The sequence below is a fragment of the Pteronotus mesoamericanus genome, unplaced genomic scaffold, assembly GCF_021234165.1.
Source record: "Pteronotus mesoamericanus isolate MK-2021 breed Mesoamerican mustached bat unplaced genomic scaffold, CSHL_Meso_final scaffold_232, whole genome shotgun sequence".
NCBI classification, from domain to species: Eukaryota; Metazoa; Chordata; class Mammalia; order Chiroptera; family Mormoopidae; genus Pteronotus; species Pteronotus mesoamericanus.
The window spans coordinates 21,313,037-21,340,580 of NW_026555311.1; the positions used below are offsets into that span (position 1 = coordinate 21,313,037).

At 35.2% G+C, this 27,544-nt stretch overlaps 1 protein-coding gene across 1 annotated transcript in view; it reads right to left on the reverse strand.

The window, feature by feature from the left end:
- The window catches only part of CCSER1 (coiled-coil serine rich protein 1), an 898,936-nt gene that overhangs the window by 21,912 nt on the left and 849,480 nt on the right, over nucleotides 1-27,544 (reverse strand). The window contains exon 10 of the mRNA XM_054591576.1: nucleotides 5,029-5,073. Within this exon, the coding sequence (XP_054447551.1) occupies nucleotides 5,029-5,073 (45 nt within the window). The remainder of the gene's footprint in view (nucleotides 1-5,028; nucleotides 5,074-27,544) is intronic.

The following is a 27,544-nucleotide window of genomic DNA, read 5'->3' on the forward strand; positions in this document are numbered from 1 at the left end:
AAAAACACCGTAAGTGAAACAGGTACATAATTTTTTTCTCTTGTCTGTAATATAAATATGGAATTAAGGATTTTCAATACTCAATGTTGGATTTCAAATAGATTTTATTGTACTACTTGGAATATTCATCTCATAACCAATGTCAAATATAAAACCCTTAAAGAGTCAGACTAGGCCTTGGCTATCGTGATACAGGGTAGTCTGCGTAGACAGACAGTAAAATCTCCCAACAACATGACACTCAGACTATCTCTAACAGAAGAAAACATGAAGGGAAGATCAGATGATATGATAAACAGTAATAGCAATTGCTGCCATGTATCGGGTACTTCTTATGTAGCAGGCATTGCTCAAAGAGCTTGACATTTAGTAACTCATTCTATCCTCTCAACAACCTTTTGAAACAAGAATAATTGCTATGATATTGTAAAATGTAATTCTTTTAATTAAATACTGATTCATAAGCACAATAATCTTTTGCTTTCTGTCTTGCTTGCCGATCCTGAGAAGGGAAAAAACAGGGATATTTTACTTGTTACTAAGTCCTTAAAAGGTCTCCTGATCAAAGAATCAGACTGTAAATCAACTCTATCTTAGTGGAAAACCATAGGCACTGAACCTGTGAAAAGTTATAAAAAGAAGACTCTCAAAGAATATCATATTAGCCAATATATATTTCTCCCCCAAACTGTGTTATCACTAAGGTTATAAAGTGTCTTTATTCTACAAAACTTCACAGCAAACAGAAATGAAATAGCTACATTTGAACAAAAGTAGACACATCAGTCTATTCTGAATGTTGAACAATAAAGAAAACATGCAAATGGAAGTAAGTTTGCAGAAAAATTATTAAAGATAAGTGGATCATGATGTGTTTCCTGGTGAATATTTTATATTTGATAGGCAAAGCTACAAAAGAAGTATAGTTATCTTTCATAATTTCAAAATAATATAAATATTAGATTTTAAGAGAACAATGGTGTGTCAACACTTTTTGCTAACTCTTATTTCTAAACCAGACACTTTCTACCAGTTTGGCTCTACTCTTAGAACTCACAAATTTTTCTTCTTTTATTTCTTCAAAAAGTAATCTGTTTAATAATTCTAATTAGGTTATTAATAGAGAGAAATCACTGGTGTTTTTTATTTTGTTCCACTAGAAATATATTTGCACTAATATTACAAGAATATAAATTATTTTGAAATACAAAATATCATTAGTCATTCTTTGAATTGCGTCTCTTTTGGAGAGCAAATTTAAAAATGAATTTAGCCCTGCCTAAGTGTCTCAGTTGTTTGGAATGTCATCCCATGCACCAAAAATTTGTGGGTTTGATTCTCAGTCAGGGCACATATGTGAGGCAACCGCAAGCTATCAATGTTTCTCATATTGATGTTTCTCTAAGATGTCAATGTCTCTCTCTATCTCTCCCCCCACTTCCTCCCTCTCTAAAATGAATATTATCCTATGGAGAGGATTAAAAACAAATAACAAATAATTAAAAATAAACAAAAATAAAAATGACTTTCAAATCCAAAAGTATATATAAATAATTTTTCAAGGAATTGATCCTTGAACTATTGTAATCCAATAGAGAAAGTTAGTGAAGCATTCTGGACTACAAAGCCAATAGTCTGTAAGATATTCTCATGATTTTCTTGAGGATGACACATTCATAATCAGCTATTTTAGTAATTTGAAATGTGCACTTTTTCCTAACTTTGAGTCTAGTAGAATTTATGTATTTGTACTTGCAATTCCCCAAATAAAAGTGAGAGTTTTAAAATATCATTGGCATTGTCAAGTATAATCAACTAAAATTTTCCAAACTACAACAGGGAATTTTTCTAATGTATCTATAATGTTTATTGGTCATATGAGTACATAATACTTCTAGAAATTATCAAAAGTGTTCATTTTCTTACAGATGTTTGAGAAGCATACCCATAATCTGTTTTGTAAGAATAAAAAATTATTTATTTAAAATGTTCAAATGTACTGATAATTAATCTTGCCTTCAGAATTCCAGCTAAAGAATGGCAAAGTGATTTCTGCTTATTTTGCTCATAACATTGGTAGATATAAGCTTTACAATTACATTAAAGTGATTCTTGATCATTACACAGTTGTACTATATTTCCACTGCCTTTATAATTCTGGATTCTATGTAACTTCCAACAACATGGCCATAATCCAAAGATTCCATTAACCATAGTCTCTCACATCAGCTTTCCACATTCAGTAAAATTTCTGAAATTAAGTGTTTAACCCTGATGTATATACCCAACAATAATAATTAGTTCTCTTTTTTCATGATATGAAGTCACATACTGTGTATACTCAGACTTGTTATGTAAAATATCCAGAATGTGGATGGTTGAGTATTATTGAGGTAGGATGGAAATACAGACAATTTGCCACTCAAATTATGTCCATACACATATGCACACATACACACATGCACACACACGACATGCACACACATACAGATAAATCTTATCAAGTCAACAAAAACTGTAATTTGGGAAATATACTATTTAAAATAAAAATAAACTATACATTTTATTAAGAAAGATGATGGTAACTTAATTTTAATCAAATTTAATTATAAAAGCACTATATGGAAAAAAATTCCTTGAAAACAATACAACAATTTATGCATCAGATCCAATAAATTTTCACTGAGCTTTTTCTATGAGTTACAAGATCCGACTGTAGGCACAAAGTTTGTTTATAATCAGAAATATTAGTTGATCACATTTTGCACAGCATTTCACTAATTTCCCATTTTAAACAATCTTGTTATTAACTATTATGTTCAGCTCCCTTTATTTATACATGGTATACATGTATAAATGTGCAAAAATACTAATGTAGCTTTTTAAATACAACTAATGTACATTTTCAGATATTTCACAATATAAGCAATTTAGATGCTACCCATCTCTATTTCCTTCAGAAAAGTAACTTATAATCACTTTTTAATTTGTATTTTTATACAGCACATAGTGCTTAAATCTGGCCTTCCTGTCTAGCAATTAGCTTTTTCATAGTATTTGAGACCTAGCTAAGTAGCATATAATGGACTGCTTCAGTTTTCCATGCATACTCTATTGTCATTATCTCAAATAAGTAAATAGAACATCTTAAATGCCACTTCTTAAACCTTCCTATAAATATTTGGTAAAAGGCCCTTAGCATTACATTCATCAACACCTGTTGGGAGTATCTGTCATTTGAACTAAGACAAATTAATTCATCTTAAGAAGTAATCATTGTCATTAAATTGTCATCAACCACAACAGCAGTAGGATGAGAAATTCTAACAGAATGTTTTGAGTAAGAATTTGCTAAATCTACACATTTCGATTTAACATAATCAGAGGTATATTTTTCATATTTGTAATATATACATATAATACAACTCAGCAAATAGGAATCATCAAGATGCATGTCACATCTCTTAAACAAGGGAGACCAGGAGACTCAAAACAGTAATTGTGCTCTTTGTTTACAGATCCCGTACCACTGAGCGTAGGCAGGACGTTTTTCACAACATATTTCACCTAATTGTCGGTACATCCCTTAAATTTCTTACCATAGAACCGACTAGGATTTATAACTAAAGTGAGTGTTAGGCAGAAAAGAAATATGCCCAAGTAATACAGTATTGCCCAGAGGATAAATGTGTTTTTTTTTTAATTCTCATAGTAGACATTTAGTTTTTATTCATGAATTGAGCACATCAAGTGAAAAAAAAACATTTCTGGGCTATCATCAACTTAGTGATCTTACCTCCTTCATAATTATTCCACGAACCTCAGAGAGAAGGCCCAAATCAAGGTTTTCCCCTCAGCGTAGACGTATATATTAAATTGCAGGTTATTAAAATTTTGACCTTCACACAAACCATAAAATAGTCCCAAGAAAGAAGTATTTTTAAATTTTAAAATAAATTATCAGCATGTTCCTTAACCATAAGTGCATTTAAAATAAAAATAAAATCAGAGGAAATGAAAAAATAAGGAATAAAATTTAAAACTTTTACTAAAACCAGTCATTAGGCTTTTAAAATGATCATGAAACACTAAAAAATCTTCATAAAACAAATAAAGAATACTGCTAACATATAGCAATGTCATTACATAGATATATGGATTTTTTTCCTTCTTTGGATACATAGTTGCTATTGGACTACAATACAGCAGTGAGAAGCTGGATAACTCTAAAGTATACGTCCTGGAAGGCACTGAATCAGCAGAGATAAATTGTGGCAGTACTGCTTGGCTGTGAACTTTCACTTAGGAGGTGATGAATTAAGTTCTCTCTCTAAGTAGATCCATTCTGGTCACCTCTGAACAAAAATAGTTACCCTCACAAAACTGTAAATAGCTCTGAGGTCTTCCTTTCAGAGGCCATCTTTTCCCATTCTGTTGCACTGATGACCACATCCTTATGTGGTCAGCACCTACAATGTGAAAAGTATCCGAAGATGTGTCTTCTTTAGCGCTTCTGCCAATATTATGAGTCAACTACTATATATATTAGCCAACAGCTACTATATACACTATGAGCCAGCTGCTATCTATCTCTCAAAAGGAACAGGTTCATCTGAATGGAAAATAGCTAATAAAGGGGAAGAGGCCCTAAATGACAAGTTTTCGAGAAACCAAAATGCCAAATGTTAAAAATCATACACCTGGAAATTTTAACAGCAAGAAAGAAGCATTAACCACCACATATTTAATATGGAAGAAAACTGTTTTTACAAAAGAGAAGTCAGATGGGAAGGGAATTAAGATTTCTTTTATTATTTTGTAAGCCAAAACATAAGTGTAAAATGTGCTTTGGCCAGAATAAATGGGATATACGTACACAAAAGTCCTCTCACCGCATCCCCACCGCCATCATCATCACCATCGTCATCGTCATCGTCGTCCTCATCATGTCACCTTCACCAACCACATCACTGCAACACTGGGACCACCTTCTCTTCCTCCCTCTCCCTCTCCCTTAGACTTTCTTACCTCTCTCCCGCCTTGTCCTGCCTCCAGTCTTTTCAGGTTCAAACCCTGAAACAAAAAAACAGAGTATTTTAATGTTAGCAAAGAAGTTAACTAATAAATAGTACTAGTGCAAAAAAAAAATGGAAATAAAAGAAAATAATTCCTTGAACAAGTAGTACCCGGATATAGATGAATATCTCACACATATGTCAATATCTGCACAAGTTTTCAAAGGTGGTATCAAACATTTCTTGCTAAATGTTAAGACCATAAATCAAAGCACAATATAAAGCATTTGTTTTAGTAAAAGGATTACTTGCCCCTTGGTAAAACCACAGTCTAAAACTGCGGTTTAACACTGAAGCAGCATGTATGGGCTATGCGGTGCCAGTAAGCTCTGCCTCTGCAGCGCGCGTCTGGCACGTTAGGGCCCAACACAAAGGAGGGGAGGTAAAAGCGGCAGCCTCCCGGGCAGCACTGGCCACCCTCTAGGAAACACTCAGGATATTATCTCATGAAAAAGGACTTTCTCCCTCTCCTGTCATCATAACTACTTCCTCCACTAAAAGTACCCAGTGAACACAATGCTGAATTTTAATGAAAGAAGAGTTCATCTTTTTCTTAGCAAGCCTATTGTAGAAAGTGCTCATGGCACGACAAAGAGTCTCTCTCTCAGCGCTTTCTCTTTCTCTCTCTCCCTCTCATGGTTGCTATTCAAACAAAATGCTCAGGGAAACACCTGAGAGCTCTTTCTCTGTGTATTTCCCTCTGTGTATTTCTGGTCATGTGCCCCACAAATTCTAGCTGCCTTGGTCTCTCCAAAATCAGATCTTTGTTTCCTCAACTACAAAATTTAAAGACCCGGATGTTCTGTTTGGAATAGTTCTCCAGGCACCGTGGTCCAAAAATTATCTCCAGGAGAAATCCAGGTGTTGTAAGTCTCTCTTCTCCTTTCCTTAAGCATTATGTACTTTCTTGTCTGTTTTATTTTTAACGTGTGATGATTGTTTTTTCCCCCAGTTTTCTAATTATTACAGCAGAGGGCAAGTCTTCTAGACACTACTCCTTCATAAATAGAGGCAGAAGTCAGAGTATTTTAAACTCATTTTTTTTCAAAGGAGAAAATCCAAGCTTACAAAATTTAAGTTATGTGTTCCAAGTACCACAGATAGTAAGTATAAAAGTAAAACCTAAACCAGTATTTTAAGAGCCCGGATACCAAGTTAATCCATTCATCCTTGCACAGGGTTCTTTAAATTCATAGCAGTAAAAACCTTTCATGTGTTTTATGCTTAGGGACACAAATTCCTTGTAAAATGGGTCTCGTGCATAAGTCAAGATGTTTCTTCAAGGAAACAGTGATCAAGAAGAGCTAGGTGTCAGGACTTTGAGAAAAAAGAATACCCACCCAGATGAATTAGGGGCTGAAGGGTAAACTTACCTGGGTAGATATAATATATTGCATAAACTATGTAAAAAAGTTGGTTATAATTTGGGCAAAGAATTATTGAAAGACCAATCTTGAGGTTGAAGAACTGAATTAGAGAATCTTGTCAGCAGGACTTTGGGAGCCATATGAGGAAAAAATAATGACATAAGAGGATATTTCGTATCGAACAGGGCCTCAGGCAAGAATGTATCTCAATAGAAAAGTCAAATGATCTAGGATATAATGAGATTCACAAAGAATTATATGACCTGGGAGATGTGAACCCTTAACTGATAGCAGAAATCACTCTGAGTACTAGATTAAGATGAAGCCTTCTAGGTAGAAGATCAGGTGGTTTGACTGGGGAATGCTGTTAGGGGAAAGTACCAACTGTGACTTCTAGCTCCCACTAGGAAAACAACAGCAATCATGATTTTTGCTGATGCTTACTGACAGTAACTTGGATAACTTGCTTTGAAAGATTTGACCATAACATCACCCCAATTAATAAGCAATAACATTTAAGCCAAGAAATATTTTCAAAATAAATATTAATCTCAAAGAAACCCAACCTCTTCTTTGTGTTCACTTACATATATTTAATGTTTACATTTTAAATAAACAAAATACTTGGCATTTTTATATTTTGTGTAATATGCATTAAAATGTATTGAAATAATTCAGAAGAAAATGATGATTTTAATTATATTCACTGAGACAATCTGACTCTCAGACTTGAGATAGACAATAACAATAAAATTACATATGTGTATATAAACATGTATACATACTGGTTTACTATTAAAATTAATACAGGGGTTATAAAATTTTAGCTGACATAACACCCACTTCATTCCTCTTAAATATGCACACTTAAGAATATAATATTTATCTAGCAAGTCTTGAGAACATCATGTTTAAAAATACTTTGGGGACTTGGTTGAGGAAAATTTCTTTCCCTTACTATACATATTTTTTCACTAGAGATTATAAATGGTTTGTGTGGATTGAAATTAAGTGCATGAAACCAAACAAAAATGCTATAAATTATAGGTTAAAAAAAATCCCAAAAGCATATGTTCTGCAGTGTGCTAAATTAAGATAGTTTAGTAAGGTGTTAGGGGAAAAACTATTAACTGAAAAAAAAAATTGAATTCCCTACTGTAAGTCTCTTGCAGCAGAACACTCAGGCATCTGTGTGAACACCCCTGGTTACCAGGCCAAGGTGTGAGAGCATCTCTCTCTCTAGCGCATTACATAGCGGGGAGATCTTCCCTTGATAATGATTATGATCTCTTCCCAAATTGCTATCATGTCATAAAGATTTCTCCTGCTTCCTTGTAAACAAAAAGTCAGAAATAGAGTATGCAATGCCCCTAGATTTGCTCGGTTTACTTGTCCAATATGGAAATCTATAGAATGAACAGAGGGAATAGACATTTCATTTCCTGTACAGTGGGGATTTCACTGTGATAACTTCTTAAATGTAGAAAGTAGTTATGATCTAAAGTCAAAAATTAAATTTTTAAAGTATTCAAATAAGTGTGGGACTTTTTATGTTTAGTCTTAGCTGTGGAGGCACAAGAAAGAAATAGGTGGAACTTTAAATAATTTGTAGTCCAACCTCCTAATTTGACAGGTGCAGGAGCAGGCAGCAGGGAATTTAACTTACAAGGGGCAGATCTGGGTCTTGAACTCTGATCAGTGTGTTTGCAGACCAGGGCTATCTTTCTTTTACCCACGTATTTTAGTAGTTCTGCTATACATCATTGTCTTAAAATCTGTATAACTTTTGGAGTATTCCTTAGCCATTTTATACCCCAGGTTCCTTAGCTGTAGAATTGAAATAATCCATAGGAAGAAATGAGAAAATCTATATAAAACACAGCTCGGAGCCTGGTTCATAGTTAACCCCAATATGTACTAATTTTTATTGATTTTTTTTTTTTAGAGAGAGAGAGATGAAGAGGGAGGGAGAAACATCAATTTGTTGTTCCACTTACTTATGCATTCATTGGTTGATTCTTATATGTGCCCTGATTGGAGACTGAACCTGCAATGTTGGTGTATTAAGACAATGCTCTAACCAACTGAAGTACACAGCCAGGGCAATTTGCACTAATTTTTAGTAGTAGCTTAAGATGTTGCTGCTTTTGTTGATATTATTCGAATGAAAGACTATTACTACAGTTGTAAAAATAACTAGTATTTTTGGTTGTTCTCTATGTGTCAAGGATTATTCCAAGTGTTTTACCTGGATTAATTCAATTCTTACAGCAATTGCATTACGTATTAAAACTAAATAGTTCTTCCCACAATGAGCTGAAATGAAAATGATCTTTTAATTGTTCTACTCTGTTTTTGAACAATTTCTCTTGGCAAATTAAGACATGTTACCTTAGTTCTTGCTATCATGAGGTTATTTTGCAGCTCCTGTATAAGGACCAAAAGAATGATGTGTGTGTAAAACAGTTCTAGCCTCCCTCCTTCTTACCGCTACATTTCTTCTTAAAACAGGGGCATCATTTGGGGAAGAAAAGCACACTCTTGGAGGATGAGGACAATGTTGAACTCTGAGTTTTGGTTTATCTGTCAAGAAAATAATGTGGGGGTGGGAGGACATGGGGCATTGTACTGGATAATCTCTGTAAAGCTTTAAAATCTAATATATGTGTGCATTTTAAAACAGGAAGACTGGTTCTCTTACTGGATCTCACTACACATCTTTCTATCTTGTATGGCTTCTCAGTGAGACGGATGAAACTACTAAAAAAGATAAAAAAATTCCATGTTTAAGCACAGTTTGATACACCTATTGCTACCCTTATTTGGTTCATAAATTCTCATTTTCTTAACTTGGGTATCTACTTTTTCATCTATCAGCTTGCTGTATACCCTAAATTCAGTGTTAAGTTTCAGTTACATTGTTGATAAAAAAATATTTTGCTATATATATGGATTTCTAACTTCAGTCCTACTTAGGATGTTTTTGTAAGTTAGGATGAGATTTGTGACTGGCCACAGGTTTAGAGGATAGACTTAGAAATTCAGAAACTTCCACAGCTGCTAAACCTACTTAAAAATTCTAAGTATTCACTCTTACATATAATTTCCAGGCTTCCTTTAAAGTTAATAAACTTAGTCTAAATATTTTTGTGAATTCTTTATCTCTCTTATAGTTATATTGGAAATGCCACTATATTATAATATTAAATAATTATTATATTATAATATAATATATTATTATATAATATTATAATATAATATAGTTATATTGGAAAGTATTTTTTCTTATACTATGTTGAAATAATCTCACAGGGAGATCTGCAGCACACCTGTTAGAAAATTTTAGACTTTATCAAACATAAAACTTTTTTCCAAAGTTATTTTAATCATCTTTGAAGCTTTGTACCATGACATCTGTAATCCATTCACCGGGAGCTTCAAAATGCTCTTGATCTCCCTCTTCAAAAACTAAGATATGCCATTATTTTCAGAGATTTCTCCATTTTTCATTGTTAAAGATCTTTCATTTTAAAAATGAAAAATCATCCCACATTCCCTAAGTAATATCATAACTATTCCACGGGATACTTTTAAATGTACACATATGAATGTAATAAAAATAGTGTACATTTGTTGAATTGTTATTAGATGACAGGTCCTTCACATGACTTATGTTTTTATGCCTCACAATTACACAATTTTGCAGGTGTTATTATCAATTCCCATTTTTGTCATAGAGTACTTGAGGCAAAGAGAGGTTAATTAACTTGCTTAAGGAGACACAGGTAAAAGGAGTATTGAATCCAGGATATCTGACTACAGAGCTTCTTTTGCAACCACTACACATACTACCTCCAAAAGTAACTATTACTTTGTTTCATGTATATAGAGACAGATATCTAATATGAATTAGATAAATACGTGTTTAATAAATTAATGACTGAGCAATCTATTAGATGAAAATGCCTAATACCAGAATTACATTGAAGTTCACCGAACCCATTAACCCATGGCATTTTTATACTCATGCATTGAAGAAATAAATGCAAGATAAATTTTTGCTTTTAAATTCATTTAGGATTTGGAAATAACTATGAAAAAAGTTAAAGTAAATGAGCTTGGATTCCAGAGTTCTTGATTTCTTGGGAAAAAAGGTAAAATTCAATTGAAATATTTCCTGGGGCATACAGAGATTAAAAGAAAATTAATGTAAGTATGTGGGGACAAATAACATTTCGCAGAGTTTGTGATTATTGTTGCTCTAGGCTAACTAAAGAATTAAACATGTATAACACTTCTGCACCTCCAGTTTCCTCGCAGCTGTCATCTCGGTGTACTGTATAAGTTAAATTCCTTCTGCTCCAGGGACTTAGGTCCTCATATTTTATGAGCTTAAAAACAATGGAGTTAACCCTGAAACTGGAGTATTTCCAGTGTTTCCAATGTTCATAGCTGGGAAGTCATTTGTGATGTAGCTGTCTATCCATTTCAGATATAAGACTAATCAACCACAGAACTTAGTCTACTAAGACTTTATGTAAGTGGTTCTCTCTACGGAGCATGTCCATGCCTTTCACTTTCCCCGTCTATGCCTAGGGCTGGCGCTCTCTCTCTCTCCAAGGAGCTCTCCTCACCTCTCCCCTCTCTTTCGTCTCTCAAAGTGCTCTCGTTCTCTCTCTGCTTAGCTCTAAGGGCCATTCTTTTGCCTATATAATTTGTTTCTTGAGCTCATTTCTTCTATGGCTTACTTTTTCTACCTATGTGACTTTCTAAATAAACTAGGGGGAAAAAAAAGACCCTGTAATATTATTTCTGACAACCTCTATTTGTTCATCTCATTCTTTGTCTTAAATATTTTATTTATTTTTAGAGAGAGGGGAAGGAAGGGAGGAAGACAGGGAGAGAATCATCGATGTGAGAAAGAAACAGAGATTGGTTGCCTCTTGCACGCCCCTAACTGGGGACCTGGCCCACAACCCAGGCATGTGCCCTGACTGGGACTTGAACCAGCGACCCTTTGGTGGCAGGCCAGCACTCAATCCACTGAGCTACTCCAGCCAGGGCTGTTAATCTAATTCTTAAATAGAAAGTTAAAACCCCGGTTTCAGAAAAACAAGTAACCCTAGTGTCAATAAAAGATGTATTGCTTTAGAATTTTCTCATAGTGGTAAACATCAGTCCAACTGCAAATTTAAATAGACATGACAGGCTTAGTACCTAATGTGTGGACTGCGGCATAGCGAAATGTCTGAAAAATTATTCCCTGGTTATGCTAAGTTAATTAAATCATTAAACTGTCTAGTAAGCTGTCTTTTATATCATTACCATGCAAAGCATAAAAGAGAGAATACAGTAGAGTAGTTCAAGAAAGTAGATTAATGGCTAGAATATGGTTATCTATTAATCAATCTGTCTGCCTACAACTTCTGACCCCATCTCATTCTATAAACTCCATCCCCAGCACTCCATTACAGAATCTGCTTCTCTTGATAGTCCTCCGACATGTTAGGCATTCTTCTACCATGGGATTTTGGACTGGCTGCTCACCCCCGCTAGAACTCTCTTTACCTACATATCTGCATGACCCATTCCCATGGCTTCTGAAGGCTTTGCCTACTTCTCATCTACTCAGTGAGGTCTCCTTTCATCACCCTTTTAACATTATATTCTATTGTCTACTTCACCTCCAGAAACACTTAAACTCTGTTTGCATGCTGTATAAATTTACTATTATTGTCTATTAGCTCTCTTCCCACATTTGTACTTACGTGCCACAAAAATGGAGATCTTTGCTGAATTATCCCTATTGCCCAAATATCACCTGGAGCGTGGTAAATGCTAAATTAGGATTTAAATGTCTGCTCAATTAATGGAATATTTACTTTCATTTTTTTGGTATCAAGTTTTTTTCTGTTTTCTGTATAACTTTAAGTATGTAAATGTTTATTTTGGCAGGCCTCAGGAAATGGGTAGAGTCACAGGACAATCTCTTGTCCCACCAGAAACAAGGTGCATATTTTGCTCTGTGTTTGTCCTAGAGGGAAAAACTTAAATTTACATTAACAATGCTGTGCAAGATTCTTACAGAAGACCTCAAACCAGCTTGCAGTGGAGATTTTAGTCCTTTGTTCAAGTGCCCGGGGAAAGGCCAAAAGCTATTGAGCGTGGCAGGGCAAAGGGGACAGTGAGGGTGGATGACAGGTGCCTAACACAGAAGTGGGAAGGAATGCCAGGTCACTTGGAATGTTGTGGTGTTTTATTTTCCTCCCTTTTTCTTTTTCTTTTTGAGTCATCTCTGTAGAAAGATGCTGGGCAAGGATCCCAGAGAAAGCAAGGGTCCAAGAGCCTTTAATAAGCCACAGCAGCTGGTACAGGAGAACCTATCTCAGGTTCAAGCAGAGCCAGGGTGAAATGCAGAATAACAGGAATAAGTATAGGAAACAATTTTGTTTGGAATGTTAGATGGCTAAGCTGCAGCCCTTGGTCCAGTGCAACCACTGCCTTACTTGTCAGCAGTGAAAAATGAGTTTGGTTAGAAGATCCAGCTGGAATCACCCCAGTTTCTGTTACCTTCATGCTCATTGTTAGGAAAAGATTAACTTGTGCGATCTTTCTGTTATTTCCTGGGGACCGCTTTATTCTTCCCAAAACACCGTTGTTGGAGGAATAATCCTCCAAGGCTGAAAGCCAGAACACCAGTCCTGATCCGCAGTTGTTCAGGAATGGACGAGCGGCGTGATTGGGCTGATGGGGGAAAGCTGCACCTCCCTGCAGATCAGCAGACCTGCTGTCCCACCCCACATTTCCGCCTGAGGTTTCTCTCAGTGAAGGCAGGCAGCTGTGCTTCTCAAAGCAGAGGAGCAGTTTAAGAGCTGAAAGGAAGAGGAAATCCAGAAAAGAACCATCTTGACATGGATTTTTCCCATGGCGTGAGGGCAAATAACCCAGTGATATTTTGCTTATCTAGCCATTTCTGTCGACTGTGGTGACCAACTTCTTTCCATTCCACAGAGTTTTGAGCTGCTCAGGTATGGGAAACCCATTAAAGCCACTGCCTTCGGTAGGAATGAAGACATTGATCTCAGAAGACTTGGCGTCAACTCTCTCACTATCCAGGGAATTCTTGCTCAGGTAAACATGGCAGCCATCTGTGTTGTTAATGGATGTGATTGGTACTTTACCCATTACCTGAACTCTGACATCCCTACTATCGATTATCTCCTCACTGACCACCATGTCATTGAATACCAAGCCAAGTTTCTTACAGTTATGTACTGTAATGGAGTTAATTTTGCCCTTGATTTGTGATGTCGTGTTGGCACACATGTATAGGTAAGTATGTGAGCCACCTGTTTCAGCTCTGTGTCACCAGTCACCAGATTGGAAACACTCCCCTGATTCTCCACTCTCCTCTTCCGGCCTTCCAGGTCAAGGAGAGCTGGCTCCTTTTCTGTGGCTGGTTTAGGGGTGGGCTGATGCCTGGCTTAGGGGCAGAAAATGGTTTGGGGCCACTTTGTACTGGACCACTCTGAGCCTTCGGGGCGGGGCTCCTGTGAGCCTTCCTGTCATCAGATACACATTTCTGGGCACGTGTGATGCTCTTCCCCTGATTAATCTATACAAACAGTGCTGAGCATGAGGCAGAGTCGTCCAACCCTGAACTGACAGGCACTGGTGAGAGAGGTGGGCATGGGGGGAGAGGAGAGGAGGAGCTGATCCAGCAGAGGGTCCAGATGGCAGTCCCCTCAGTTCCTTTGTCATAGGCCCTGTTTCGCTCCAGGCCAGACTGGTGGTATGGAACTCCTTAATGTGAGCCTGCAGCTCTGTCCACATGCTTAAGTAAGCTTTGACCCAGTCCACGTGCTTCTTACCCACATCTTGGCACTGCTTGAGGACTCGGTTTTTGTAAAACATCGCAGTATCATTCATTTCTTTCACATAAGGACCAGGCTTTGGAGCCACAGCCCCCAAACCAGGGCCTGAATACATTTGCTGTCAGCTAACAGGTGATTGAAAAACTTGATGCCTCAGTTCTTCTCTCGAAAGGTTATCTCTTGTGAGATCTGCTCTGAGATGGGAGCCAACAAATCAGAAGGCTTATTACCTGCTGGCTGTTGGCACCGAGAGGCCAAAACCAAAAAAGCTCGCTCCAACTTCAGACCTGCGTGGACCATCTCTGCACGTTTCTGCACGTCTCCTCCAGCCTCTTTATTAAGCTTCAGCTACTCAGCCACAGGACCAGCAAGCAGTGAGTTAAATGCTTGCACATAGGAAACTGCTCCTACTTTTGGAACAGTGTTTCTACATCCACAGTGCATGTCAGAGGCATGGGATCCTGCTCCAGGCGGCCCACGGCCCTCTGCAATCTTTCTACCAGGTTTCTACGCATGTTAGCCATAATGCAAAACTTGCTCGGGACCACAGTCGCTCTCACATTTACTTTTCTGTTCATCTCTGTATCTAAAGAGTTCTACGCAATCCATGCTGTATTGATTTATATTTGTAAACTGTACAAGAGGTACTGGCTTGAGTAATCACCAGATAAAATAAACTCATTTGTTCCTGTTAAACAAATTATCAAAAATATAAAATTGCATTTATGACTTTAAGAGTTCAGCATTTTCTCATAGCACTGTATTTTTTGACAACTCCAAAGAAAGTGTGTCATCGTGTTTTTCTATTCAATGCTTAAGCGATAATCAGTGATGACGACTTTATAAGAAAAAGATTGTTGATTTCAGAAAAGCCCTTAGAATATATCCTCAGCTGGACAATGTCCACTTTCGACCAAGATGACAATAATTATTTCAGGGTAAAAAGTAAATTAACATATGCAAGTTTACAAATATAAACTGAATTCAGTTTAAATAAATAACCTGAATTACAGAAATCTATCACAATACCTAATTATTTAGTTTCATCACAATTTTTTAAAAAATTAAGAAGGTTTGGTTCAAAAAGACTGAAAGGTAAAGTTACATATGATTATATACCTACAGCGGATTCTAATTGACATTCAGTGGGTTTCTGATACTGACATGAGCCTGTCAATTCTTTCTTGTTAAGTCAGGTCTTGATGAAAATCCTAGATAAGCTAGACAATACTTCCATTTAAACCCTTCTTCATCCTTGACTGATCCGCACTCTGTTCATTCTCTTTTTCTTGTATCACAAACACTTCTCCACTGATGGCAGTCTGCATTAAGATGTATTTCCATTTATCAGGTTTCTATTATTTGCAGAAATCGCAACCTCTCATTTCCTCAAATTCCCTTTAAATAACGAGCTTTTATGAGTTTAATTGCTAAAGGAGCTTTGCAAATGCCTACTGTTAGTTACTTATTACCCAGACGGGGTTTCCCTATCCACTTGTTAGGCACACGCTTGATGCCACCTTCTTTTCTTCTTTCTTTTTCTTTTCTTTTTTTTTTATTTTGCTGTGACTGCAGTTTCTCTGGCCAACAGCCTTTGTAAACTACCTCTGTGTTGTTTGCTTCACTGTAGTGATAGGAAAAATTTATGTGGTTCTTGCTTCTGTGGAAAAAAATAGTTTACTATTTGGAAAGAGTAAAAAAGTAAATAGAAACCACCATTGTATAAAAACACGGGTTCTATTTTATCCCATTGTTTTTCCACAATTAAAATCGTTGAGCATTGCTTCTTTTGAAGGACTTTTAACTATTCACACATTTCACAATGCCTACCTGGGTGACATGTGCATGAGCAGCGACCCTGTCACTGACTCTCTTCTACGCTCTGCTGTTAACACATTTATTTGGTCACACATATTTGTACACAAAAGATTTGGGTTAACTTCCTGTGTTTTAGCTAGTAAAGTTTGAGGGACTTTTAATACATTGGATTTGGGAGACTGAAAGGACCATCGTTCTTATAATGAGAACCATTGGCCCATATATTTACAAGAAACTGGCCAAAGATACAAAATTAAATACTTTGGATAAAGGTTTTCCACATTAAGAAGTGCCTAAAGCACATAACTGATAACATTTTCTAAGACATCTTATTATCTTTCCAAAAGCTTTTTTTGAATCTGTATTTCTAATAAAACCTTGCACATGTCAGTGAGAACTGCTATTTATAACTTACAACAATGCTCAACTGCTTTTGGGAGCTTCTCACTATTAATCTAAACTTTATTCCGGCTCATGGAGATCTCCAATTACTTGAGCCTACCACTTTCTTGCTTAGTTTCTTCTAAGTTCTTTCTTTTTTAAGCTTAGAGTCCAAGGCGCATGCTAATCATCGGGATGATAGACAAACCTTTCAACTTTCTGGATCCTTTCTTCCTCCGTTGTACTTCCCTAGCCACGCTCAGACTCTGGGCATCATCTCTACAAGGTATAGCTGCACCTAACAGCTTAAAATGTGTTGCTGGAGAAGAACAGAGAGTTGTGTTTAAATTTACGATCACGGATTTGAAAACTGCTCTCACTGTGTCCTCAAAATCCTTCCTATTTTAGAGATTTCATACCAGCTGCTTGTTTCCTGTAATGATCTCCCCAACAATATTCATAAGTCTATGGGGTTATATCCTTGTCATTCAAATCACAGTTTACATTTCCCCTATCAGAGGCCTTCCCTGAACACTGCATCTAAAACAGACATCAAGGTGCTTACTGTCATGTCACCCAATTTTAATTTTTTGCTTAAGATTTACCACCTAAACTATTTCTCTCACTTATTTATTTATTATTTCATGTACTGGCCATTTCTTCTCACTAGAATGTAAAGTGCATGATAGTAAGTGACATTTCTGTCTTGTAAAATTTTAGAACCCCATTACTTAGAATGAGGTCCGGCATTTAGTAGGTGCCAAAAAAATATTTGTTGAGTGGACAGAATGAAGAAGTCTCTGTAATTCTCATATTTATTTACTGCCTTTTATAAATATGATATTGACATAAAAACTCTAATATTTGCAACTCAAATTCATTCAGAAGAAAAATGAATTGAATTATTTGTTCCTTTCGCTCACTGACCTTAGGCAAATAACCTGAACCTCTGAGATCACATTTCTTTTCAGAAAAATTAGAAAGTCGAACTAGATAATCTTAAACATATATTTTTAGCTCTAAGAGACTGAAACTTTCTTTTCTTTGAGAAAATTATATTTTAAACCTCTCAATTTTAATATTTGTGCTGTTATCTAATCAATTTCAGCTCAAGACTTTATTAATGGTTGTGGCCTTTGCCTACATGAAATTAGTGTCTCAGTGCTTTTTTAAAAAATCTCCCTCAACTACTTTAAGAGCTTTCCAAAAATATTAAACAAATCATCTGTGCCAGCATGAATGCATTATTCAAACTCAGCTCTAGATACATAATGTTTTAAATAATGATACCTTGTACATTGGTATAGCTTTCAGTATGTCCATGTAAAGTTTTCACTTCTAAATATAGTATTCATAATTTAAAACTCTTTCTTGTCTGAGCAACTCTATTGAAGGCTCAATATTAAAGAAATAAATCAGATTGTGTCAAAATCCACTGCTAGAGATCTTACTTTATTAAATGTGTTTATTTCTGTCATTATTAATTTCCAGGAACAGCAAAACAGAACAGAGAAATAAATGTGTATTGCCAGACTGTAAGTCAGAAAACGGGCCATAGCTTAAATTTTCGTCTGACAGATCAATGTTCCATAATGTGATTCAATGTCCTCTCGAACTCAAAGACCTACCTGAAAATAAAAATTACAATTTCCATGTCTTCTTAGTATCTACTCTAATTTAAGTGAATTTGCAACATGGGTTTTTGGAAATTGGATCTCTCTTGCAAATTTATGGCCATTAAGAAAAGAATATTACAACTATTTGGGATATATATTCATCCTCCCAATTTGATAATAAAATTACATTTTTGAAAAGTCGGGTGATACAGATTTCCATTCAAACTAGTCCAGTGATTTGTTATAGTAAGAGGACATGAATTAAATAAATTATATAGCTACATTTGGCAGAGGTTAGCCAAGCAGGATGTACCAGTTGGGAAAATATATTTTGAAATTAAATACATGTGTTAGTTAACTCTGATGATATTGTTCTCTAATTTATTCAACTTGAAAGTGTAGCCATTGAAATGTTAGACACTGTTCCTCAAGAAAGTGCAATCTGACCATGGCTTGAAGGTCCAGGATATTTGTATGTCAGAAAACCTGTCAGAAATGGTATTCTTTAGTCTTAAAGATTTAAAACCATTTTACAGCTTTTCTAACCAGGGATGTGTAAACCTGCAAGAAACTTTGAAATCCGCTGAGGAATCCCTTCTCACCCCTCCTCTCCCCGCGCCACGCATCACCGAGGGTGCCAGTTACTTTAAAGAGGAAGGAGAGACCAGGTCTTAATGCAGTGATGTTTGTGTTAACACACGATAGTCTTCTGCTGATGGTCATTTGAACAACCCTCTGACCCCTTACTTTTATTTTCTGGCTTATTCATTCATTCAACGAATATTTTGAATGCCTACTATGTGCTGGGACAAGATGAATGAGATATTTGTTATAGTGTTCACATTAAAATAGTTTTATAATGTGGAATTTTATATAAAGACATAGAATATGAGCATTAAAAACTGCTCAAGAAATCATTTTGTCCATCTTTTGTTTTTTTGTGTGGAAATTGAGGCCTAGATCAGGAATATGACTTCTCCCGATCAGTTAGTAGGGTCCATAGTATACAGGGATGGGCAGAAGTACATTTATAGTTGTGAATTTATTCTTGTATTATTTATTGCCATTTGTTTATTAATTCCTGTATTACTTACTTGCATCATTTCCAAATGAACTGTAAAGCCACTTTTGCACACCCCTGTACATGATGTCAGTGTTTGTTCTACTTCTCTCCATCTCATAAGGATAATTACCTATTCACTTCTGCTTCTCAAAATATCCCTTTGCTCTTCTCATTTTTTCACCATGCTCTGGTTATTCTTTCACCGTGACATGGATGACCTGGTTGAGAGAGTTACACTTTTCGGTTTGCCCTTTTCTGACTCACCTTCAATTTCACATTCTTTAATTTTTGTCTGACACCATAGGAACAATCTTGGCTGCAAAGGAGGCCAGGTGAATCCCCAAGGTTTACTGCTCCGTACTTCATTTCTCTTCTGTCGCTAACTGTGAGACCATTTGGCAACAGTAGACTTAGAGCCTTAAGATAATTAGTTCTTCCTCAGAATGGCATGGCTTTTAAGGAGGAAGGTATGCAACATTTGTTTCAAAACCCAAATCTATCATTTGTAGAATATGACCCATTTTAGTGGCTCTTTGATATTTTTGAAAATAGTTTACACGAATAATATCCTTCATAAAGCTGACTCCTTATGTCTTACTTCTGAATTATTCCTAATACCGTCCCAAGCACATCTTGTCCAATTGAAGAGAAACTAAGAATCTTGATGGAAAAATGTAAAATACTACAAAATAGGTATTAAAATAAAAATTTAACTAAAGTGAATGGATAGTGTTTAATACCTTAATTATATACATTATATACAGTATTTTCATTTTATAGTCGTAAGTACACTTTGCACCTAGGATTTAGAATAAATTATTACATATTAAATCTCAGTATTTTCTTATATTTTAATTCAGTCATATGAATGTGGGAAGCCATATTCAAATTATCTATTCTAAAAAGGTGAATAAAAGTTTTTAGGGTGCTTGGGTGAAAAACAATTTCATAATTTCTAAACATATATATGCATCAGATAATAATCTAAATCCAATGAAGCTGAAATATTTACTAATAAATATAATACAATTTCTCAAGGAATTTATTTAAACATACTGGAACAATCAGACCAGGTCTTGCTAATTTTTTTTATTGTTCTTTTTTATAGGTAATGAGACAAAAATCAAATCCATACAAATCACTAAAACATAAATAAATTGTAATAGAGTATTTTACAATGAATACATATTTTGTCTTCATCCACAGTTCCTATCACTGAGCTCCTAAAACCCTTCTAATTACCTAAGTGATAAAACTTAACACAATGATACCACTTGATTTTCCAATATTGTGGGAAATAATTTGCTACTTAATAGCCAATGGGATAGTTCTCCTTTTTTGACCAAAAATGCGTAAACTAATCCCTTCAGTAGGAAATTCAGAATTCTTGCAACCTTGGCTTAGTTAACACTTCTGATATCACTTATAATTAACATGATGATAAATAATATTAATAGCATAATCTAAATATAATTTACACTATTGTTATTATATTTATTATAATGAGGTCTGTCCAGAAGATATCCAGTCATGTATTATGAAAACTACAGACATTTATTGGAGGAGATACAAGATACAAGAAAAAGTATATGTAGGATAATAATGCCTTCAAAGTCCCCTTCAAAGTAGGCACCTTGGGACCTCATACAGTTCTCCCAGCCTCCATCAGTTGCTGCATTGTATTTTCTTGAATCTCAATGATGGTCTGAAATCTCTTCCCTCTCAAAGGTAATTTTAGTTCTGGGAAAAGCAAGAAGTCACAGGGCACCAAATCTGGGCTGTAGCAGGTACTGAGTCACCTGGGTAATTTGATGTTTCACCAAAAACTCTGCACAAGATGTGATGCATGAGCAGGTGCATTGTCACGATGAAGCTGCCAATCACCAGTTGCCCATAGCTGGGGCCTCCTGAATCATCTGAATAGTTTCCAAGGAGGAGTGTTCAAGCTTAACATACAATTTAATGCAGATTTGTTGCTCTATTTGCTCAGTCATTTTCAATGTGATGGCCATACAGTACACATGCTCACTCAAGGGCATCTACCACCCCTACTGACTAGTACAGTGAAGCTGTCGTTGTCCACACATGCACATTCCAGTCCACTCTCCTTGGCTGCCAGGTTACATTGATGTTGTGCAAACCATTTCTATTATATTAATAATGGTTGGACTTTTCTGAACAGACCTCTAATGTATATTTTTGTGTCACATTGTGGTACATGAAAGTAAACACTGTTGTACATTCACAGCTGTGTTTGTTCCCTATAACAAAGATGTCATTGTACTATCTTTGCCCCAGGAATCTTTAAGAACAATAAAGCTCAAATGTCACAAGCTCCTAGAGCTTTTTAAAAATATTACTAAAGGGAATTCATACTCCTATTCCTGACACTTCCTTAATCCTCTGAATACTTATTAAACCATTTACCATGGTCTACTCCCCATGTGAAATATCCATGCACATCTCTCTCAACCACTATGGGCTTGGAGTTACCAAAGCACTGCATTTCATTTTTTAACAGTGTGGTAGAGAACAAGCAAACAGACTTTAATAAATATGTTCCTGAGTTATATTTAACCATCCTGATTTGTCTTTATAATGAAAACAAGATTCTGAAGAAAATTTTAAAAACCTAAGCTTAGATAATTAGGATTCTTCTACTGATAACAAGCTGTCATTATTCAGTGTTCTTTCTCATACTAGATGTGTATATTTTGATTCAAAATCTGCTGTGTTCCACTGTCTTCACGCATTGACACTATAAAATGTGTAGGAGAGAGTTAACACAGTAGGTCTAATATTGTTCTTTCAATGGATCTGCTCGTAGGGCTGGCCTTAAGCTGGTGTCCGGGAACTTGGCATTTGAAGTTCTCTGCATGGATAAGGCTGTTTAGTTTGCCAGGATCACTGAATTCGCTATACCAGTCTGATTTATGGTGAACATCTGTTTGCCTTCTGGGAATCGGGCGTTTCTACGATTGTGGCTGTTCACACAGGCAAAGAGTGCCTATGTGACCAGTGCCCAGCAGAGACCTTGGACTGAGATCCCAGCAGCCTCTGCTAGGCAGATACACTGCCCATGTGTTCCTGTTGTGCATCCTTTCACTGTAATAAACCACAGCCATGAGTACAACTGCCTCTGAGTTCTCTGAGTCCTTCCTGCGATTTACCAAATGATCTTGAGAATCATGATGAAAGGAAGAACTAATTAGATATTGGCTTGTTACTTCTCATAGCAAACTTCTTCCAATCACTTGGACATTCTCACCACAAAAGTTGAATAACCCAGTATTACACACACACAAAAAAATTTCTCCCTTACCTCCTAACAATTAATTCTTCTATGAGCAATTTCTACTTGCTCACAACAATGGCATAGTTTACACATGACTTTGCCTAGTTAAAAGACAAGAGAGTGAAAGAAAAGATATGCAAAATATATTTTTTCTAAGATTAAGTTGTATTTAAAAAAATACTGGGGAGATAATACAGTACTGGGTTTTATAATCAAGTTATACCATCTTGCCATTTTCCAGATATGAGATCTTAGGGAAATTATTCAACCTTATTGTGAACCAACTCTGAATATGTAAAATGGGATAATAAGATTTGCCTCCTACTCCTGTAGGCACATTGAGAAGATGAAATAAGTTACAATGTGTTAAACACAGCAGAACATTGTTATACTTAATTAGGATATCTTTTGTCTATAATTCAAGGTTTTAGGCTGCAAAATGAATTAAGAAGATGTAGTTCCATTAAATTCTGACCTCTATATACAAAGTTAGAAATATACAGTCCTGCACCTTCATTCTGGAGAAAAGAAGGAAGAATAAAGGCTATGAAAAAGGAGTCAAGACAAATAGTAGCTCCTCAAGAACAAGAAAATAAGTTCTTAATTATTATTTTTCTTAAAAGTGCCAGCAAACCTCTGGAATGCTTCTAATTCAACTAAAAATGTTTTTATCTCTTTAATACTCTTTCAGATATTTACTGTGAATTAGGCACTAAGCCGTGAATTACATCATAGGCCTTATCTCATGTCATCCTATATTTCACCTTAGAGATTAGGTATTATTATTATCCCAAATTTGCAAATCAATCATTCCAGGCTTTGGTTATTACAACATGTCCATACTGCTAGTGGGGACCCAGCAGAATAGGCATAGCACACATACTCTATGTAGGTGTCTTGTGTCACAGCACTATTGCTCTTGAACAACACTCTAGCCTTTTCCTATTTCTCTGTTTTGGCTTGGAACACAAAACTTTATGATTTTCTATTTCACTTGAATGTAACTATTCATGTCATAGTTAAATACCAATTTCTCTTTTCAAAAATAGCATATTTTTCAAACTATCAATGTGAATATTATTTGGTGTTTCAGTATAGTCATAGAGTACTGAACTGGGCCTAATAAAATCATTGGTTATTCCTGGAATTTTGCTTTTGACATTTACCTTACCAATTTACATAAATCAGTGTGTATCCAAAAACAAAGTCTAAGATGAGAGGTATTTAATGTTGTGGGAAATCCTAATAGAGATTATATTTGTGGTTTTTATTTTCCTCTTCTTTAGTGAGAGAGATAACAAAAGAATCATCTCAAATTTACTGAAGATAAAATGTCTCTCAATGATGAGTCCTGTGTTTTGTTGCATGAACAAACGAGATAAAAGTTATATGTGGATTCTTTATGATGAGAACTAAAATGATCATATACTTGATTTTTAGATGAGTCCCCTGAAGAGAAGTACTTTGATGTGTTAGACTTTGGCGGGGTCCAAATCAATAACCCGAGGACCAACACCTCGTGCCAGAGAGATGGCTGGGTAGGCACAGACATAGGTAACAACAAAAGTTGCAATATTAAAGACAAAGTCTGAGAACCCCTTGTCTGAGATGAGCACTGAAGGTGTGTATCCCCTGGAGGGACAGAGTAAGCCTGCGCATTGAGCCAGGTCAGTAAGGCAACATCATGGATTCCCTAGGCTGTTATGTACCAGGCATCAACCATTGACACTACACGACAGCAGGAATCAATACAAGGACGCAAGGAGGAATTCTAGTGTTCCTTCTGCCTGGGTAAAGAACTAAAATTGGATCCCTTTGGGGCTGTAAACTCTGGAGTAGTCTGAATAATTAAAGGAAAGGCAAAATTTAGCCCAGAATTATTGAACTTCTGCTAATTGCAGTTAATTTAAGAAAGAGATATAAGATAATTTCTGCAGCCTAGTTTTGTTAGTGAGCAAATAGGGTGCATCGGTATTTGTTATATTGACAGTAAAAGACAAAAATAGAGCAAGTATATAAATGTACTAAGATCCTGCACAGCAAGGATAATGGCTTAAAGATTTTCTGTACTATATTTTGCCCCCAGCAAGTCGATGGCCTCCAGTTCCCACTTACCCTAAATAAAATACTAAATGCTGTACAAAAGTAATTACAAGAACTTCCTTCACCTTTTATTTACTTTATAACCAAATATTTGTTAAATATGTGCTATATTCAAGGGAACTGGCTATGTTGTACTGCAGTAAGACATACAAATCCTAACCTGAAAGAGCTTAAGTGAGAGAAATTAAACAGTTAAATGCACACACAAATATGTTTACTTAATCTTCTAATGATAATCATTATTGTGAGGGAGTAGTAATAAAAAATTTTCAATGAATGACACCTCTGTCAACATATATTAGATCAGAACTGAGCATGAAACCAAATTTGAGCCATAGGGTGAAATAAAGTTTGTTATAGCTTCTGGGAAATTTAAATTTAATTTTAAATTAGCCACAGAAAGAAATCATCTCTCTCCTTGTTGTACTTTTACTCAGAAAAATCTGAGACCAGTATTTCCTCTAGCTAGTTCATTCCCAGACTAATGATGACACACAAAAACATGGTGGAAAACACACACACACAAAATAATAAATAAATTGCAGGGCAATAGATCCATAAGTTTACTCAGGGTATTAAGTCAGCCTTGAAACCTGCCCCCTCTCTTATGTGAACATTAAGTTTCTTTACTATTTATGTGAGTTTGTACTGGGTTTTGTTATTTGCAGTTGAAAGTATCTGCACTGATAAAGCCTTGCACAAATCATTTAACCTCATCATACTTCTATTTGCAATATGAGCTCCAAGAATATTAGGGGCTTATTATGAATATCTAAGGAGATGATGTTTGTTGCTATGTATTATAATCTACAAATGCAAATACATTTTAAAGTCATTATTTAGGAGTATGAGCAAAAACATAATTATCAGAATTAAGTTCATCCTTATTAAGAATCATGCCTATACAAACTAAAAGGGTAAAAAATATGCCTGGATGCTCTTTTTAATATAGAAGAATTCGGGGGTAAAAAAACTAGTTTTATTTGTAATGGCAACTACCAACAATATAATTGGACATTTTATGAAAATTTAATATTTAAAAACATTTCCATGTTTACCTTACAAGAGAAAGATGAAGTCCCTGAGCATGTGAAAAAATTATGAAATATTATGCTTAGTAAGTAAAAGTGAACATTTTCCCATTAAAATGCATGAGGTGTGAGCATATGTAACTATTTACACCATCACCAACCCCATTTACATTGTTGAACTGGGAAACACACGATGTATTTGGAGAACACAAGGTCTAGCATTGTGGCTGGTTACAGAAAAGTAGACTTGAGAGCAGAGAACAACTAACCAGTCTGAAGAACTATAAGCATAGACATGATATGAGTGGCAGGAACAAATGAAGTAGAACTATGGGTTGTGAGAAAAGCTTGAGAGGTTTGTTTTTTTTTTTCAATGACATTTTAAAATAACTTGCTTCAGAGAATTTTCTATTGGATACATATATTGTAATATTAAGTGCATTTTATCTTCATAGCTTTGAAAATTCATTCTACATTAGTGCATTGTATTTACTTTGCTCATTAAATTATCCCAATGTGGGCATGGGTTAAAAAATAGAATTAAGTTTTGAAAAAAATTAGCCAGTTTTTTTATTTATTAATAATATTATTATAAGGTTAATTTTATATAAAGATATTATTTCTTAATTAAAATTATCAACATTTCCTAATAAATACTTTTTTGTTTATGTTTCACCTGTCAACACTTTATTATGCCCAATGCTCCTCAGCTAAATTGCAGGAAAGTATATCAGTTTTAGCATCATAATTCAGGTTGGGGCAAAAGTACATTTACAGCTGTTTGTATGGAAAATAATACAATAATTAATAAATAATAATAGAAGGATAAACTTTGTGTTTCACATGCTCATAATTGTAGATCTGCTTTTGCCCCACCATAAATAGCTGGCTGGGGCAAATTATAATGGTTCATGAGAAATATTAAAGAGAGTAGATAAAAGGAGAAAAGACTTAGAGCTACAAAAACATTAATAAATCTTCCTGAATCAAATACTGACCTCAGCCAGGGGGGAAAAGGGAGTTTCTTAAAGGACCATGACCAAAGGATTGACTGAGTGATTGTTCAGCAGCCTGAATTATGGCAAGAAAATTGATCTTAGAGGAAAAAAGCAAATACTATTGCTGGCATTTCAGCAGTGAGAGTGGTCTGTGTGAAACTGTCACTAATCAGAGAAATGAGGACATTTTTAGAGGTTTTGTATAAAGGGTTTTTTCAAATCATGATTGTCCAAAAGCATATAAACATGTTTTAATATAGGGCTGATCAGATTTTATATAAATGTCTTAAAGAAAAAATTGCTAAATGTAGACTTATGCTAGGTTGTATTAATTTTTCTAAAGACTGAAAAGTAGTTTCATAAAATAAAACAATGACTGATGGACCTCTAATAAAATATTGAATTATTGTTCGTTTTTTAATTATGACTTCTCATTTTTCTCTCTTGCTAACAGAATTCCTATTATGCTGCTTTCATTTAGAAAAACAAAGAACATGCATCTTATCAATATTATTTTGTACCCAAACATTTTTATTCAAATTACTGAGTTATTATTAAATTATTACCATAATAGAAAGAGATTCAGTATTCAAAGTTAGGATTGGTCCTTTGGAAATATATACATATAACCTTAATAAATATACACAAATTATATCATTTCTTAAATGCATATACACACTCCACATGAAATGCCTTTGTTCAAAGAAGAAGGACTCTTTTTCTTCTTCACATGCAAACAAGATCAAGAACTCGTGAGGTTTAGGGAATTACTATGAATAACATAGAGAGAATATAAACCATACTAGGACGTGACAAAAAATGAAAGTCTCCCCAAAGGCAGTTCTTTGGCAATCTTAAAATACTACCAACATAATATAGTATTCTTTCAAATTCCATGATAATCTTTTAAAAATCATATATCA